Here is a 17,814-nt window from a genome sequence, read left to right as displayed (position 1 = left end):
GTTTGTCTTTAGGCTTGCATGGAATCGATCGGCAGATTGTTCATCCATCAGGTCATCGTGGCTCGAGATGGGGATGGAGCCACTAAAGGGTCTTACAGACGCGTTTGTAAGGGCGTGTTTAGACCATTTCCATCCATCCTCGGTGGTACTTTGAAAAAACACTGGAGGGTGGAGGTGGGAGGGGCCTTTTAACCTCTCTCTGATCCTGTCCCACTATAGGGCAAGGAAGGACGTCCTCCATGGTGCTGTCCTGAGGGACTACAGGAAACAGAATTACCGGTAGGTCTAATTCCCTTTTTTGGTCAGCACCATCCTTGGCCTCCCAGACACTGATCAGAGATGTGACTGTTTTCCTTCACTATAAATCTTCCATATAATAAGGTCCCACAAGTTCTCAGTAAGGTTTAGGTCCGGTAAGGAAGGGGCCGTGTCATTTATTCTTTCATCCTTAAGGCCTTTACTGGCAGCTGAGCAGTGGAGACATCAATGTTGTGATGGAGCAATGTCCTGCAGAAAAATCAAGGATTTCTGAAAAGACGCACACTTTTTCCTCTAGCACTGCTGGAAGAAAGTATACTAAAAACTGGCAGCAGGTATGAGAGTTAATTTTGAGCCAATATTATATCTGAAAACGTCCAACTACAGTTGTGGTCAAAACTATTGACACCCCTGCAATTTTGTCAGATAATACTCAGTTTCTTCCTGAAAATGATTGCAAACACAAATTCTTTGGTATTATCTTCATTTAATTTGTCTTAAATGAAAAAACACAAAAGAGAATGAAGCAAAAAGCAAAATATTGATCATTTCACACGAAACTCCAAAAATGGGCCAGACAAAAGTATTGGCACCCTCAGCCTAATACTTGGTTGCACAACCTTTAGCCAAAATAACTGCGACCAACCGCTTCCGGTAACCATCAATGAGTTTCTTACAATGCTCTGCTGGAATTTTAGACTATTCTTCTTTGGCAAACTGCTCCAGGTCCCTGATATTTGAAGGGTGCCTTCTCCAAACTGCCATTTTTAGATCTCTCTATAGGTGTTCTATGGGATTCAGGTCTGGACTCATTGCTGGCCACCTTAGAAGTCTCCAGTGCTTTCTCTCAAACCATTTTCCAGTGCTTTTTGAAGTGTGTTTTGGGTCATTGTCCTGCTGGAAGACCCATGACCTCTGAGGGAGACCCAGCTTTCTCACACTGGGCCCTACATTATGCTGCAAAATTTGTTGGTAGTCTTCAGACTTCATAATGCCATGCACACGGTCAAGCAGTCCAGTGCCAGAGGCAGCAAAGCAACCCCAAAACATCAGGGAACCTCCGCCATGTTTGACTGTAGGGACCGTGTTTTTTTTTTCTTTGAATGCCTCTTTTTTTCTCCTGTAAACTCTATGTTGATGCCTTTGCCCAAAAAGCTCTACTTTTGTCTCATCTGACCAGAGAACATTCTTGAAAAAAGGTTTTATGCTTTTTCAGGTAAGTTTTGGCAAACTCCAGCCTGGCTTTTTTATGTCTCAGGGTAAGAAGTGGGGTCTTCCTGGGTCTCCTACCATACAGTCCCTTTTCATTCAGACGCCGACGGATAGTACGGGTTGACACTGTTGTATGTTGTGAACTCATTTTGTGCTCCTCCTTCTGTTCTCCCTCTGGTGGTGACAGGAGGTATTGAGGTTGGTTTAATTGGTAGTGATCTGCCACCTGATGAGGAGGATAACGATTGGATCTCTGGAGTATCAGACTGGATATAAGACAGCCGACGCCCTATCCTGGTGCTGGTGATTCAGTCTGCTTCTCAGGTCTTGGACTTCAGCTCTGTTCCAGTCTTCTCAAGTTAAGTTTGTTTTTGCTATTCACACTTGCTCTTGTTGGTCAATTTAGTTTTTGTGGTCAGCCAGCCCCTGCTGGGGTTGTGCTGAATTTCCACTCCTATTTATCTGTATTTGCCTTTTGGTCCCTTATTAGATTGGCCTCTTTTTGCTCTGTCTCAGAATATTTCAGAGTGCTGATATAGTGGGAGAAGTCTAGTGACTTCAGGGTTAATTTTGCTATCAGAAGTGTTGGACATTATTTTGGTAGGGTTTTTGGCAGATTGCAGACAGTGTCTTTCCTGTCCTTTCTAGTTAGTCGGGCCCCATCGTTTGCTCAGCCTATTTTCCTGCCTTTGGGGTCTGCTCTGGGGCAGTTAGTTTTCCTCTTTTCCTGCTTTAGGCTTATGTAGCTCTCCGGTGGTGACGAGGCGTCTAGGATCATCGTAGGTACGCTCCACGACTGCTGCTAGTTGTGTGGTAAGATCAGTGATCTGCAATCTGCATAGTTACCAACCCCTCTGGTTTTCTGAGACTTGGCTTGTATTGTTTTTTCCTCCTCGGTGACCAATTCATAACAGTTGTACCCTCGGACTGCAGGGCAGCTTGAACTTGTTTGGATGTTAGTTGAGGTTCTATATCCAACATCCGCACAATCTTGCGTTGAAATCTCTTGTCAATTTTTCTTTTCCGTCCACATATAGGGAGGTTAGCCACAGTGCCATGGGCTTTAAACTTCTTGATGACACTGCGCACGGTAGACACAGGAACATTCAGGTCTTTGGAGATGGACTTGTAGCCTTGAGATTGCTCATGCTTCCTCACAATTTGGTTTCTCAAGCCCTCAGACAGTTCTTTGGTCTTCTTTCTTTTCTCCATGCTCAATGTGGTACACACAAGGACACAGGACAGAGGTTGAGTCAACTTTAATCCATGTCAACTGGCTGCAAGTGTTTTTTAGTTATTGCCAACACCTGTTAGGTGCCACAGGTAAGTTACAGGTGCTGTTAATTACACAAATTAGAGAAGCATCACATGATTTTTCGAACGGTGCCAATACTTTTGTCCATCCTCTTTTTTTATGTTTGGTGTGGAACTATATCCAATTTGGCTTTAGGACAATTCTTTTTGTGTTTTTTCATTTAAGACAAATGAAATGAAGATAATAATAACAAAGAATTTGTGTTTGCAATCATTTTCAGGAAGAAACTGAGTATTATCTGACAGAATTGCAGGGGTGTCAATACTTTTGGCCACAACTCCATAGCAGTGCCCAACCTCCACCTTGCTGGCATCTGAGTTGGCGTAGAGGTCTGTGCCCGCTGCTGATCCAGTCATGACCCATCCATCTGGTCCGTCAAGAGTCACTCATCTCATCAGTACATAAAACCTTTGAAAACTATGTCTCTGGTTAGTTGTTGGCCCAGTCTTGAGGTTTACACTTCTATATCATTTTCAGTGTCTAGTCATTCTTTTAATCCTTCCTTACCTTGGCCGTGTCTCTGAGTACTGAGCACCTTGTACTTCTGGGTCTTGCTCAGTGGTGGTCGGCTTTCAGCCTCCTTACCTCAGCCGTGTCTCTGAGCACCTTGTACTTCTGGGTCTTGCTCAGTGGTGGTTGGCTTTCAGCCTCCTTACCTCAGCCGTGTCTCTGAGCACCTTGTACTTCTGGGTCTTGCTCAGTGGTGGTCGGCTTTCAGCCTCCTTACCTCAGCCGTGTCTCTGAGCACCTTGTACTTCTGGGTCTTGCTCAGTGGTGGTCGGCTTTCAGCCTCCTTTCCTCAGCCGTGTCTCTGAGCACCTTGTACTTCTGGGTCTTGCTCAGTGGTGGTCGGCTTTCAGCCTCCTTACCTCAGCCGTGTCTCTGAGCACCTTGTACTTCTGGGTCTTCTCAGTGGTGGTTGGCTTTCAGCCTCCTTACCTCAGCCGTGTCTCTGAGCACCTTGTACTTCTGGGTCTTGCTCAGTGGTAGTCGGCTTTCAGCCTCCTTACCTCAGCCGTGTCTCTGAGCACCTTGTGCTTCTGGGTCTTGCTCAGTGGTGGTCGGCTTTCAGCCTCCTTACCTCAGCCGTGTCTCTGAGCACCTTGTACTTCTGGGTCTTGCTCAGTGGTGGTCGGCTTTCAGCCTCCTTACCTCAGCCATGTCTCTGAGCACCTTGTACTTCTGGGTCTTGCTCAGTGGTGGCCAGGTTCTGAACACCTTGTACTTCTGGCCTCCAGGGAGGTTGTAGTTCTGGAATATGACCGCACTGGAGGATAATGGCTTCCCGGTCGCTGCACGTTTGATTCTTCTCACAGCATTGGCGGATGTGTTTTTTTTTTTTCTCACCATGTTTTTAGGGACCCTTTTATCTGTTTGCAAGAAAACTTTTGCTGGTTCTGTGATCGCCCCAATATCGTAGCAATCTCAGGAGTGCTGCCTCCCTCTGTACGACTTGTAACAATTTTTTTTTACTGTAAATCTTTTTTTAGCCATTTTTCCTGAGGAAAAGAAGCTGCCAAAAAATTCTGCACACCCTGATAAAGGAAGTTGTATCCTCAAGCCGCTCCCTCCCTCAATACACAAATACACATCACCTGACCTGCTTCATCCAATCAGTATCGACATTAACGCATCGAGGAGACGGAAAATCTGCATAAAAATGATGATATAATCAAAATACTCACTGGTCTAATAATTCTGCACACATTGTATACATCATATTTATGCAAAATGTAATATACAGTGCCTTGCGAAAGTATTCACCCCTTGGCTTTTTACCTTTTTTGTTACATTACAACCTGTGTTTTAACTGTTTTTCTAATCTGATTTGTGTGTATTGCATCAGCACTAAATAGTCTAAGTTGGTGAAGTGAGAAAAATATAGGTATCAGTTAAACTTATGGGATCAAATATCTTAAAATTGTCATGCGCATATGTATTCACCCCTTTTGCGATGAAGCTCTTAAAAATTTTTGGTGCAAGCAATTCCTTTCATAAGTCCCACACTTAGTGGCCTCATGTCCCTCTGTGTGTGCAACCTAAGGGTATGTGCACACGTTGCGGATTGGCCTGAGGAATTTTCCGCACAGAATCTGCATCTTTTGGCAGAAAACTCAGGCCAAAATGCTTGCGGAATTGATGCGGATATGTGGCGGATTGTCATGCGTTTTTTGACGTGCGGATTTGCCTTACTCAATGTATAGTCAGTGGGTGCAGAAACGCTGCATTTCTGCACAAAGAATTGACATGCTGCGGAACAAAAAGCGCAGCGAATCCGCGTGGATTCTTCACAGCATGTGCACACCAATTCTCAAATTCCCATTGACTATCATTGGTTCTGTACTACACTGCGGTTTTGATGCAATTCTGCACATCCCAAAACACTGCGGAAACGCTTCAAAATCCGCAATGTGTGCACATAGCCTAAGTGTCACATGTCTGTCAGTATATACACTTTACCTTTTCTGAAAGTCCTCAGAGGCTGCGACATTATTAACAAGAGACACCAGTAACCAAACACCACCATGAAGACCAAGGAGATCTCCAAGCAAGTCAGGAGCAAAGTTGTTGAGAAATACAAGTCAGGGCTGGGTTAGAAAAAATATCCCAATCTCTGATGATTCCCCGGAGCACCATCAAATCCATTATCATCAAATGGAAAGAACATGGCACCACAACAAACCTGACAAGAGAGGGCCACCCACCAAAACTCTCAGCGCGGGCAAGGAAGGCAATCAGAAAGGAAGCACACAGACCAAAGGTAACCCTGAAGGAGCTGCAGAGTTCGCAAGCAGAGACTGGAGAATCTATCCATTTGACCACAATAAGTCGTACACTCCATAGAGATGACCTTTATGTAAGAGTGGGCAGAAAGAAACTTTACTTACATACAAAAAATTGTAAGGCTCGTTTAGAGTTTGCCAAAAGACATGTGGGAAACTCCGCAAATGTACTGAGGAAGATGCTGTGATTATATGAGACCAAAATTTAACTTTTTGCTCACTCAGGTAAACAAACACAGCTCATCACCACAAGAACACCATCCCCACAGTGAAACATGGTGGTGGCAGCATGATGCTGTTGGGATGTTTTTCAGCAGTAGGGACAGGGAAAATGATCCAAGTTGAGGGGAAGATGGATGGTGCAAAATGCAGGGATTTTCTTGAGCAAAACCTGTTTCAGTCTGTCAGTTATTTGAAACTGGGACGGAGGTTCACGGTCCAACAAGACAATGACCCAAAGCACACTGCTAACGTAACACTCCAGTGGTTTAAGGGGAAACATGTAAATGTTTTGTAGTGGCCGAGTCAAAGCCCAGACCTTAATCCAATTGAGAATCTGTGGTCAGAGTTGAAGATTATTGTTCACCAGAGGAAATCATCTACCTTGAAGAAATTTGAGCAGTTTTGCCTTAAGAAATGGGCAAAAATTCCAATGGCAAGATGTGGAAAGCTCATAGAGACTTATCCAAAGTGACTTGCAGCTGTAATTGCTGCAAAAAGAGGCTCCACAAAGTACTGACTTTAGGGGGTGGGTAGGTATGCACGCTGAAGTTTTCAGTTATTTTGTCCTATTTGTTGTTTGCTTCACAATAAAAAGAAAACCAAATGTTCACAGTTGTAGCCATGTTCTTCACATGAACTGATGCAAACCCTAAAAAAAAGGGAAATTCTAGGTTGTGAGGTAGAAAAACCACCACGAAACACTACAATTTGGGTGAATACTTTAGCAAGCCACTATGGTTATCTAAATAGGAACAAAATATTGTTTTTTGTTATCAGCCATTTCAGGCTGAGGAGAGGCTGATCATAATGTTATTTAAAGGGAATAGCTTTGTCATCACTACTTTGTCACCTGTCTGCATTTCAGAGAACCCCCATATAGAGGAGGGTTCCTCAACCTCCTTAAGGAAAGGCGTTGCCCCTTAAACACCAGTCAGAGGTCTCTCGTAAAGCCAAATCAGATTTCTTGCTTTGCACTGAGGAGGGGCAACGTCCTGAAACATGTGTCTGCAAATAGAGGTTCTGGCTTGTTAAAAGGTCTATATTGACTTTTAGGATTGTTACTTCCAATAGGTGGGGCAAGAGTTCTAGTCCTTTTTCTCTCCAAAGAGACAATTTGCATATAGTCTGTCTGGCCTCTCAATGTGCTGATTGTTCCTCTCTCCTCCATATATAAGAGGTGTAACCTGACACCTCACTGTGTAGGCTTGTCCAAGACTGATGTGAGCTGTTTCTCTAGAGTGGATGGTGGTTTCAGGAGAGGTGGGGATTAGAAGGTGGCTCATAAGTGGAGAAAGAAGATTTACCTGATAAAGTATATAAGAAAGTATTGATGTATGCAAAGTGTGTGGAAACCTCAGTGACTATATAAAGACCATTGCTGGTAGAGGGTCAGTAATAGATATATATAAAAAAAAATTGATTCTGTAGACTTACAGTATGTAACTTCAAGATCCTGGACCCCAATGCAAAAGTACCAGGGACCCAAATACCGCATCATTTATAGTACTGGTGTCTTATGTGGCAGAGGGGCCTTTGGATCCCCTTAGGTACCGGGGTCTGGGTGCACCATATTCTCCAGCACCTCCTATAGCTTATGCATAATTACGACATGATTCACAGTAATGGCAGCTTGTACTTTATTACATAATATCTGCTATGAAATGCGGGATCTCTTCACATCTTCTTTCTGCCATTTTCTCCCTCCAGCCAATTCATCTGTAAGTAAAAATACACCATAAACTTCAAATATATAATGTGTAATTGCATCCAAATGGAGGAAATCTATAAAATGCATGTAATTTGCCCCACGTTAGCTTTTATCCTACTTTGTCGATGCATCATTTTCTTTATTACAAAACAACTCAATTTTAGCACTAAGTTCAGACCATCTCCTGCCTGGCCTCCTTTTAAAGTTCCTTTGAGTTTGCCTTGTAATTGTGTTTTGTTTTTAACCAAATAACATCATACTAATTAAAGAATTAAAAGTCAAAATGATATACCACAATAAGCTGGCATGGTTACCACTGATATACTGGAAATGAGTATGTAATAAAGGCAAATATTACCACTAATAATCTGCTATATAGTATGATGGTTTTCATAGGGCTATCAGTCTTTTTTTCCCTACTCACCAAGGCTCCTCTTATGATGCTAAATCTGTTTTGTGGCAGGAAACACTCAAGACGCTTTGGCTCTGTGAACAAGGAAACTTCATTCTGAGTCTAAGAAATGAACACAGACAGACCATGCTCTAGTCTATATGGAGAAAATCATGTAAATAGATGAGAAAACGTAGCCTATGTATTACAAGTAAAATGTATTGTTTTTATGGATAATACTGAGAGTAGGGTTGGACTGGCCATGGGGTCTACACTTATGCCACTTTTTTCACATAAGGTCTTCATTGGTGAGTTACAGCCATTCTGCAGTAGGTTATAATTCTAAACATTTTACACTACAAATGTGATAACGAAAACTATTTAACAGTATTTCAAGCAGTTATATCCTAATAATATTTTATACATTGACTATGCTAAGCTTCCATAGAAATAAAGTCAAGGTTTGAAAATGAATACCGTATTTCTTGGCATCAGAGTACATTAGTCAAATTGTAAAAAAAAAGTCAAATGTAAAATAAAGAAAAATAACAAATATAGATACATGAACCCTCAGACTATGCAGCTGCTATGGGACCCATGGAGAAAGGGGGTTCAGTTTTGACTGATGCCATCCTCTTTGCAAATGAGTGGTGAAAACCTGTCTAGCACTCCACTCATGAGACATATTTTTCCTCCAGGAGCAAAGCCCTTAACTTTTTTCACAGGGAGCATTGCAAAGCTTATAAGACCCCCTTCATCAAATTCATCTCAGAAAGCCAATCTGTACACTATTCTAGACTGGTGATAGACAATTATAGGGCATCTACCTCCAATCGGTGACATTAGGGAGCAAGCTGTCCTCCAGGAGGAGAGCTAATTTGCAAACATGGTCACTAGTGAGATAAATGTTCTGGTCTTGTTGCGACCCCCATATATATTAGATGGCTGTTGGACAGACACTAGTCTAATGTGCATGTGGCGTTTAGATTCCATTTGTTATTACCTCTGGGTAGGAGTCCTGGAGCGTTTCTAAGTCGCGCTTCCCTCCTGGCTGCAGCCCATATGACCAATGCTGAGAATAACTCATATGATCAGACAAGAGGAGAACAAGGATAAAGAGGAAACATGGCGTCCCACGGTGGCTCATTCTGAAACTACAAATGTATATGTGTATTATTAAGGGACTAACAGACTTTCTAACCTGGGACTTATCATACGAGAAATAGGATCACGTAGGCGTCCTATGTTGTGCCCCAAAAAATGACTCGAATGCAGGGCATCATGGCTGGTTTTCATTTTGGAACACTTTCTAGTCCATATACATATATAGCTATAGTAATCTTAGGGTACCGTCACACTTGGCGACGCACCAGCGATCCCGACAACGATGTGACCTGGTAGGGATCGCTGATGTCAAACAGATCTCAACAGTGACGCAGCAACGATCCGAAGGTCGTTGGGACCCTGTCTCTCAGGCCTGTAGTATTGAGGTCGTTTGTTGTTGTCCCTGTCAAACACAGCGATGCATGTTGGCCAGCGGGACACCAGCGATCAAAAAATGGCCCAGGACATTCGAGCACGATCAGCGACATCGCAGCAGGGTCCCGATCGCAGCTATGTGTCACACGTAGGGAGATCGCAGGCGAGGTCGCTGTTGCGTCACAAAATCGGTGACGCAACAGCGATCTCGCTATGTGAGACAGGGGCTTTAGTTAACTGCATCGAAATGAATGGCTAAGCCAGATTCCTCACTAAGCATACAACAAATTTGGATCTCGGGACCACAGAAGAAAGAATCAATTGTCTACACATTATGGACTTGAGACATGTTAAATGTATCGGGTCTGCAAAAATTAATCTCTAAAACTACAAAAAAATATTTTTTTCTGCCAGAACGCCACTGTTTTTCACTAGTTGTGTTTGGTATTACAGGTTAATCACATTCAAGTGAGAACTTACATGTCAATGCTGAGTACTCCAGAACCAAGAATCACACCTAGGGGACTAATTTTAGTGACTTCCATGTGCCTTAATAAGTGGAATTGAAATGGCACACACCTAGATATGTTTTTGTGGCTCCCTTGAAAAGTAGAAATTGCCATTGTGGCCCTGAATCAGGAAAAACACAGTTGTATAACCCTCAAGCAGTGACCTTTTTGCAAAAGCCTAATTTCACCAGGTTTTGCAATACAAACTGCACACATTTTTAACTAGATGTCTTGGGCCCGATGAAGGCGGTGTACTTACAATGAAAATCCATATCAGAATTGCTCGTATAATCCTGATAGAAAGCCTTTTTAGGAACCAAGCTAGAGCTGGACTCTTAAAATGCTTACTTTAATGTAGGGAAGGAAAAATTTGAAAATGGATGATACAGCCATTCTAACTTTGATTTTCAAAGTAAGTACACTAGGCTCATCAGGTCTTTGAGATATATTTATTAATTGTGAGACAGTGACCAGCATTGTTATAAATGGCCGGTATGTGTCGCAGCAGAGGAGATCCTCTGCGCTGTAAGCCTGAAATGTTGCTCTGGGACCTATAGTTTCACGAGCCTTGGTTTTGTTTATACTAGGGGGCTTACAGGGTTAGCCAGAGAGCTGGGAGGGACTGGCTAACCACACACCCCCACCTATGTGGGTGGTTTCAGCTACATAATGTGACTCTGGTTTGGTCACATGATCAGTGTGTAAGGTCCTGGATGGTCTCTGTGTTGGAAGGTCCTATGAGTGAACGGACTTCCTGAAGAGCACATGGAGAGGCCATGCACCTGAAGGCCTGGGTGTTGGACGGTGCCATGAGTGCACAAACATCCTGAAGAGCACACGGAGAGGCCGCGTACCTGCATGGTCACTGTGTTGGAAGGTCCCATGTGGGAACTGGATTCCTGAAGGGCACAGGGTGAGACCATGTGTGTGTGCAGAGTCTGTGACGGCACTGCATTGGTGCATTGGGGGAAGCTACCGACCTTCTGAGGGTCTGTAACTGTCGGGAGTTGCCTGGTCTCAAGGAGGGTGATCCCAGTAAGGCAGCATCCCTGGGAGAGAGGACTGACAAGGAGTCAGCGTGTGGAGCAGGAGCTTCTGTAAGGTAACTCCAGACAAGTGGGTTATAGTAGGGGCAGGCAAGCATCTGCCATTGGAACAGACTGTTGGTGCTTGCTGTGTTCCGTGGATGTTAACGAACTGTGCAGTCACCCATGGTAACTGGACAAAGTGAGGTCCAACGTGTTTAGAGACTGCAACCTAATGTTGTGTGTCATGGTATAAATTTGTGAGAGACATTGGCACGGCGTGCGGTCGCCCACGGTAACTGGACAAAGAAGTCCGGCGTGTTTAGTGACTGCGAGTTAAAGCCATGTACTATGAAGTGCTGTGGACTATGGGTTAAGCCTGTGATATATAACATGGCCTCAAGTAGTTTATGAGTGCATAATAAAGCGCATGGACTGTTTTGTGAGAAAAAAACGTGCCTGGGTGCCTTCATCCCGTTGCCAAGCGAGTGCCCCCCCCCCCAAAAAAAAAAAGATGCAGTAAGCGCTGCCTTACATAATGTTAGCCCCCCCCCCCCCCCCGTAGGACAAAATTTAATATAGGGGGGGACTCATGGCCGCTTAGGCCCTGAATTTTCCTTCAGTGTTTTCTATATTATAGTAACAGGAGATACTGGGGTCAATTTGAGGTCAAGGCAAACACATACACAAACCAAAGCTGGTTTTATCCAGTTCTTGGCGCCTTTTTTAAACGGTTTCTGATTGGTGGTGATGCATTTTGGCGGACGTGTTCTATTTATAAATTGCCCTGTCAGCAGGCTCAGCTCCATTACATCGCTGGATGAAGAAAGAAGATCCCTCCCTCTGTCGTGATGTTACTTGTGGGGAAATCGCCCTTTGTTTAGGGTGGATTGGTTATGTCTTGGTAATATGGTTTAAGTGATATGGCATTTATTTATTGACGTTATCTTACGTAACCCAAATAAACGTCACGGCCATTTCTGCCATCTTTTTGGTGTAATGTAATTTTTGGATGAATGGGTCTTATGCGGCCATGTATTCTGTTGACAGATCCGCTTTACTGTAGTGATGGGCAGTCCGGCTCTTTTTGGTGATCCAGCTCTCACGGCTCCACTCACCAAAAAGAGCCGGCTCTTTTTCGACTCCTTTTGGATCCTAAATGGATCCCTATTGTATATGTGTTATGGCGTCCTAAACTCCACCCACCTACCGCAGAAACCCTGCCCACTCGCTAGAAACCAATTAGATTGCTTAGTGGGCAGAGTTACGTCTGCCGAACACCGGGATTTTAGGCCCAGTGAGAGCCATTCAAGGATTTTAGTGGCTCTCACTGGGGTGCCGGCTACCATCATTCACCGCGGGGAGCCGGCTCTTTGTGTTGGATTGTTTGCGACCGACACATCACTACTTTACTGCACGCAGACAAGTCTCTGGGGTTGTATTCTAGAGCCATAGGTTCTCCAAGCGTCGTCATGTACCGCAGTTCTCCCTTTACAGTCATCAGGGACAGGACGTGAGTTTTTATGAGCAGTATGTGTATGTACTTCAGTGTATTTCCCCTTTTGGAGCAATGCTGGAAATTCCATTTTCCATGGAACAGGAAATGGACAATAACAAAGTATTTTGGAATTTACAATAATCTTCTACCAGGAGCTGACAATTCTAGAATACAACATTTACTGTATCTCATCCAGCAAAATCCCAGTCACCACTGCAGATATTAATGGGACCGGATTGTCGCCATAGACGCTGATACTACTGGATATGCAGCATACGTATGGGTGTCCGCCCCCAGTAGACGTATACGCCTGAAGATGATTCACGACAGAACGCTCGCTGAGGCCTTCAACTTGCATTGATTCGGGCGTTGTCCACATAGTGTCTGCTTTACATGCAGACATAAAATACGCTAGTGTGAATGACCCATGGAACCCCCATAGATGGCTGTCGGCTGAACGATGGTTCAGCCAGCAACTATCTCACCAAAGTGTCTCATACACATAAGAACCCTTCTGTGTGTTCTACAAGGGTGTGCTCACGTCTGCGTATGAAATCGGCGAGTGTAATGTGCCAAAAAAAAAATCACAATGCACTGACCTCATGTTATTCAATGAGGCAGTGTTCACCTGGGATTTTTTCATCACCTGGAATTGGGGTGAGGAAAATGGTGTCCACGGCCGTGTAAAACGGCCGAGACTCACCGATGCAAGTCAATGGATGAGAGAAGAAAATTCGCACGGCACATTGCTCATGCGTGTGCCATCCGATTTTTCCTCACCCATCTCAAATCCGACCTTTCATCATCCGAGTACAATAAATTCACAGCGTGAACCATTAGAATAGATAAACAGAAAGGGGTCAGTGAGATATATAATCAGTGCTTTGCGTGTGTAGTTTTTTTTGTACTTAGATAATAAATAAATGAAAAAAATGGCGTATGGTCCCCCTTATTTTTACTAACCAGCTGAAGCAAAGCAGACAGCTGAGATCTAATAGCCTGGAAAGGGGGTAATAAACATGGATCTTCCCAGGCTACTAATATCAGCTATCAGCAGTCTACTTAGCCTTTACTGATTGTCTTTTTTTGAGGGGTACCCTTTTTAATAATGGGTCCTCCCCTACTTTTAATAACCAGCAAAGGCTAAGCAGACAGCTGCAGGCTGATATTAATAGCCTGAGAAAAGGCCATGGATATTAGCCCCCACCAGAACTCAGCCGCCCCAGAAATGCTGTGCCTATTAGATGCACAAATACTGGCGCTTAGTCTTGACTCTTCCCGCATGCCCTGGTGTGATGGCAAGTGGGTTAATAGTATTGGTGCTTGATGTCAGCTTTGTAATGTCCGCTGACAGCAAGCCCAGGGGTTAGTAATTGAGAGACATCAATAAAGGCCCCGTCACACAGCGAGATCGCCAGTGATCTTGCTGTGTGTGGCACGCATCAGCAACCTGCCCCCCCACTTGGTATCGCTGATCATGCAGGAATGTCCTGGGCCATTTTTTGATTGTTGGTCTCCTGCTGGCCAGCACGCATCGCTGCATGTGGCAGCGGGAGACCAACGATCAGCGAGCTCCCAGCGCTGTAAGCAGATGGTGGGAGCTGGTATCCAAGGTAAATATCGGGTAACTAAGCACGCGTGCGTCGCTTAGTTACCCGCTGTGTACCTTGGATACCTGCATACTCACGCTGGGAGCTGGTATCCAAGGTACACAGTGGGTAACTAAGTGACGCGCTTGCTTAGTTACCCGATATTTACCTTGGATACCAGCGTCCTCGCTGGTACTGATCGCTGGTGAAATCTGCCTGTTTGGCAGCTCACCAGCGATCATGTAGCGAGGCAAAAGCGATCCTGACAAGGTCGTATCGTTGTCGGGATCACTGGTGCATCGTTTAGTGTGACGGGGCGCTAAAACACCCCCATTACTAACCAAGTAAAAAAAAAAAAAAAAAAAAAACAGAAAAGTACTTTATTTGTAAAAAGCACTCTCCGACAATTATTATAGCACCATTTATTCCATGGCGCTTTACATTACCCTCATTCACCCATTTAATACCATAAAAAAAGTAATCCACAGGGTGGATCCATAAATCCATAATATGAACATCTCACGACGATCCCCCACTCTGCTATAGCTGGAGCCGGTGATGAGCGGTGACATCAGTAACATGACCGCTCAACATGGCCACCGGAACACACTGAGAGGAGAGCGAGAAACAGCAGCAGTGACGAGAGATGTCATTAAGGTTACCACTGGTAACCCGTGTGATCCACCACTGTAAACTGCTTTAACCTTACTCACGTCACTGCTCACAGCGTGAGAAAGTACTCGTGCTCCTGTGTGTTCCTGTGACCATGGTGAGCGGTAATGTTACAGATGTCACCGCTCATCACAGCCTCCGGATGTAGCAAAGTCGTAGATCTTCGTGTGATGTCCATATTAGGGATTGTAGCAGACCCTGTGGATTTTTTCTATGGTATTAAATGGGTAAAAGAGGGTAATTGTTGAGGAGTGCTTTTTATATTTAAAGGGCTTTTCTCTCTGCGTGTTTTTTGCTTTTGACTATGGGGTTAGTAATGTGGGTGTCTTCCAGACGCCTTTTCATTACTAACCCCTGGGCTTGATGTCAGCCGATATTACAAAGCTATGAAGAGGAGGATGAATGAACTCATGGAGATGAACATCCGACACTGCGGAGACACCATCACGTGTTTCTCAACGCAGTGATTCTAGAGCACTGCCCCCCATCCCTTATGGGAAATATGCAAAACATGCAAAACAGAAGCCGCGGAGACACCATCACGTGTTTCTCAACGCAAGCAATGACCAGTCAGGTCTTTGTCCGGGAAGGAACAACCACGGGAAGGGCAGTCTCCAATGAAGGAAACCACCTATGCCAAAACATGGTATCCATCCACATACAGCTGTTTCGGATGTTTTTGCATGTTTTGCATATTTCCCATAAGGGATGGGGGCAGTGCTCTAGAATCACTGCGTTGAGAAACATGTGATGGTGTCTCCGCAGTGTCGGATGTTGATCTCCATGAGTTCATTCATCCTCCTCTTCATAGTCTTTTTACTAGGCATTGCTCCTACCAGCCAGTTTCCTACTCCACACTGATGAGGGGCAATACCCCGAAACAGCTGTCTGTGGATGGATACCATGTTTTGGCATAGGTGGTTTCCTTCATTGGAGACTGCCCTTCCCGTGGTTGTTCCTTCCCGGACAAAGACCTGACTGGTCATTGCTTGCGTTGAGAAACACGTGATGGTGTCTCCGCGGCTTCTGTTTTGCAGATATTACAAAGCTGACATCAACCCTAAAGCCATTACCCCGATTGCCAACACCACAGGGAAATCGTGAAGAGCCAAGGCTAATGTAATGATGCGCCATTTCCGGGGAGCTTGTGGGCTTGTGTTATTAATCTGGGAAGCCATTTTATATACGCAGATGTGAGCGAACTCTTAGAGGTTGCCAGATATCTCTAGTCGCGGCTTATCTCAAAGGATCTGTCGTCTTAAATCGGAGATGCCGGCTCCTCATCTCCCTGACAATCACATGTCAGGGGTCCTCATGCACATTAGACTGTTGGCCAAACCGTCGATATCGGCTTGGCTGACATTAGTCTATTGTGGATGGGGTGCTTACGTTGTGTAGTGAAGGGGAGGAAAAAGGTGTTTTTTTTTAAGCATTCAGAGGCACATGGTGGTGACCCGAGGCAAAAAACTTCAAGAAAGAGACAACACTTGAAAATTAGGGACAGAGGAGGAGACAGAAGTCTGACGAGATGCGGTGACAGTGGTGAAGGTGACGTGGACCTGGATTAGCGCTTTACATTCATATAATTGGGTGCAGTATGACCCTATGGTCTAGTCTGCAGTAATTAGGGTTGGGGTCCCACATTATGAACAGGGCAAATAAGTGCCAAAAATTGACCCAACATTTTTGGCATCCTGCCCTCAAGCTTTATCCTCCGTTTCACGCTCTAGTGATAGATAACCCGTTCAGTGCCTGTTAACACGTCAGACATCTTTACGCACCGTGGGGAAGATTTTGAAAATGGCCTAAATTGAAAAGCTCTGTTGCCAATAGTGACCAGTCAGAGTTCAGCTTTCATTTTATATTCTGCTTTTGAAAAATAAAAGCTGCACGGTGATTGGTTTTTCCTTTTAGACCGTATTAATGACTCTGCCCCTCTGTGCCCGTGGGGTTCGGAGTCATCTTTGTGCTGGGTTTTTATTTTTTCATTTTTATGGAATCATAGTACCTGGCCAATAAAAGTAAACCGACTGCCGAACATATCCCCAGGAGATTCGGAAAACCACTGGCTGGCTTGTTTTAAAAAACAAACTGTGCTTTATCCACCCTCCCATGGTCCGGCACGGAATCTCCATCTCTGCGCCCTTTCCATCTGCAGCGCTGACCACAATGCTGCAGCCAATCAGAAAGTTCAATACCACTGCCCAAGTAGATCGCATGAGCTGCTGAGCTCACTGATTGGCTGCAGCTCTATTGACAGTGCCCATAGACTAGTAAAATCTGATTGCATCCGGCCCTTTACTGTCTGTCGGCACAGGAGCGTGCCCTTACCTGATCGTACGGGTGGCAGCAGCACTTCTGCCTGGCGCGGTCTGTTGCCCAGGACTTGTCACCCGCTATTTAAGCAGCGACACAAACAATGCTCTTGCGGTAAAGAGATCACATTGACCCCATTAGTCTAAAACTTCCCCACTGATTAATCCAGATTAACTTAGCCACAGCGGGATTAATGCCTTACGCCAAAGCTTTCGATGTTGTTTGTGTCGTGAGCGTCAATTTTTTTTGGCTCCTTGACAACTACATGTATTTTATTTTAATTTATTTTTAAGCTATTTGAGGTACAAGTCATTTAATTTATTTGCATTTTTTTGTACCGGGTGAGGCATTTAAAAAAAAAGCCATTTGCCCATAGTGATTTCATTCTGAATGTTTTTCAGTTAAAATTAAAATTTAAAAAAAGAAAGAAAAAAAAGTGTGTGGATGATATTTTTGCTTTTTTTAAAATTGAAAATTTTCTGAACGCAATTTAGCCCTTTAATGCATACGTAATCTCCTGTTTTTGGTCTATATGAAAATGCATATATATGTATATGACATACATATGGGTAGAATATAAAGGAATCTGTCACTTTGGAAAATGCCATTTACCTACAGATATAGGGTTATACTGAATGTGTGGCTAATGGGGGAAAAAAATGAATATTTCCTCCCTGGAGCTGCCGGCTTTCAGTCGTAGGGGCGTGCACACTCTAGCATGTTGAATGACAGCTCACTCTGCATAGATGAGCTGGAGAACCAACTGTCAACATGGTAGGGAGTGCTTACTGCCATGACTCACAGTATAATTAGGTGACTGTAGACGCTCTGTACACA

General features: G+C 44.3%; 1 protein-coding gene across 1 annotated transcript; it reads right to left on the bottom strand.

The window, feature by feature from the left end:
* Positions 1 to 7,410: 7,410 nt before the first annotated feature.
* GNRH1 (gonadotropin releasing hormone 1) lies at positions 7,411 to 17,107 on the bottom strand. The gene is made up of 4 exons (XM_073557147.1): positions 16,993 to 17,107; positions 8,893 to 9,043; positions 7,923 to 8,012; positions 7,411 to 7,506 (listed from the first exon to the last, which is right to left on the bottom strand). Exons 2-4 carry the CDS (start codon positions 9,034 to 9,036, stop codon positions 7,465 to 7,467), a joined length of 276 nt encoding a protein of 91 aa, XP_073413248.1. The 5' UTR covers positions 9,037 to 9,043; positions 16,993 to 17,107; the 3' UTR covers positions 7,411 to 7,464.
* Positions 17,108 to 17,814: the final 707 nt, after the last annotated feature.

The sequence above is a fragment of the Dendrobates tinctorius genome, unplaced genomic scaffold (genome assembly GCF_039654945.1).
Source record: "Dendrobates tinctorius isolate UK_male_01 unplaced genomic scaffold, ASM3965494v1 ptg000245l, whole genome shotgun sequence".
Lineage (NCBI taxonomy): Eukaryota > Metazoa > Chordata > Amphibia > Anura > Dendrobatidae > Dendrobates > Dendrobates tinctorius.
Note: the sequence above shows the minus strand (reverse complement) of the source record. Positions and strands in the feature narration are given on the sequence as shown.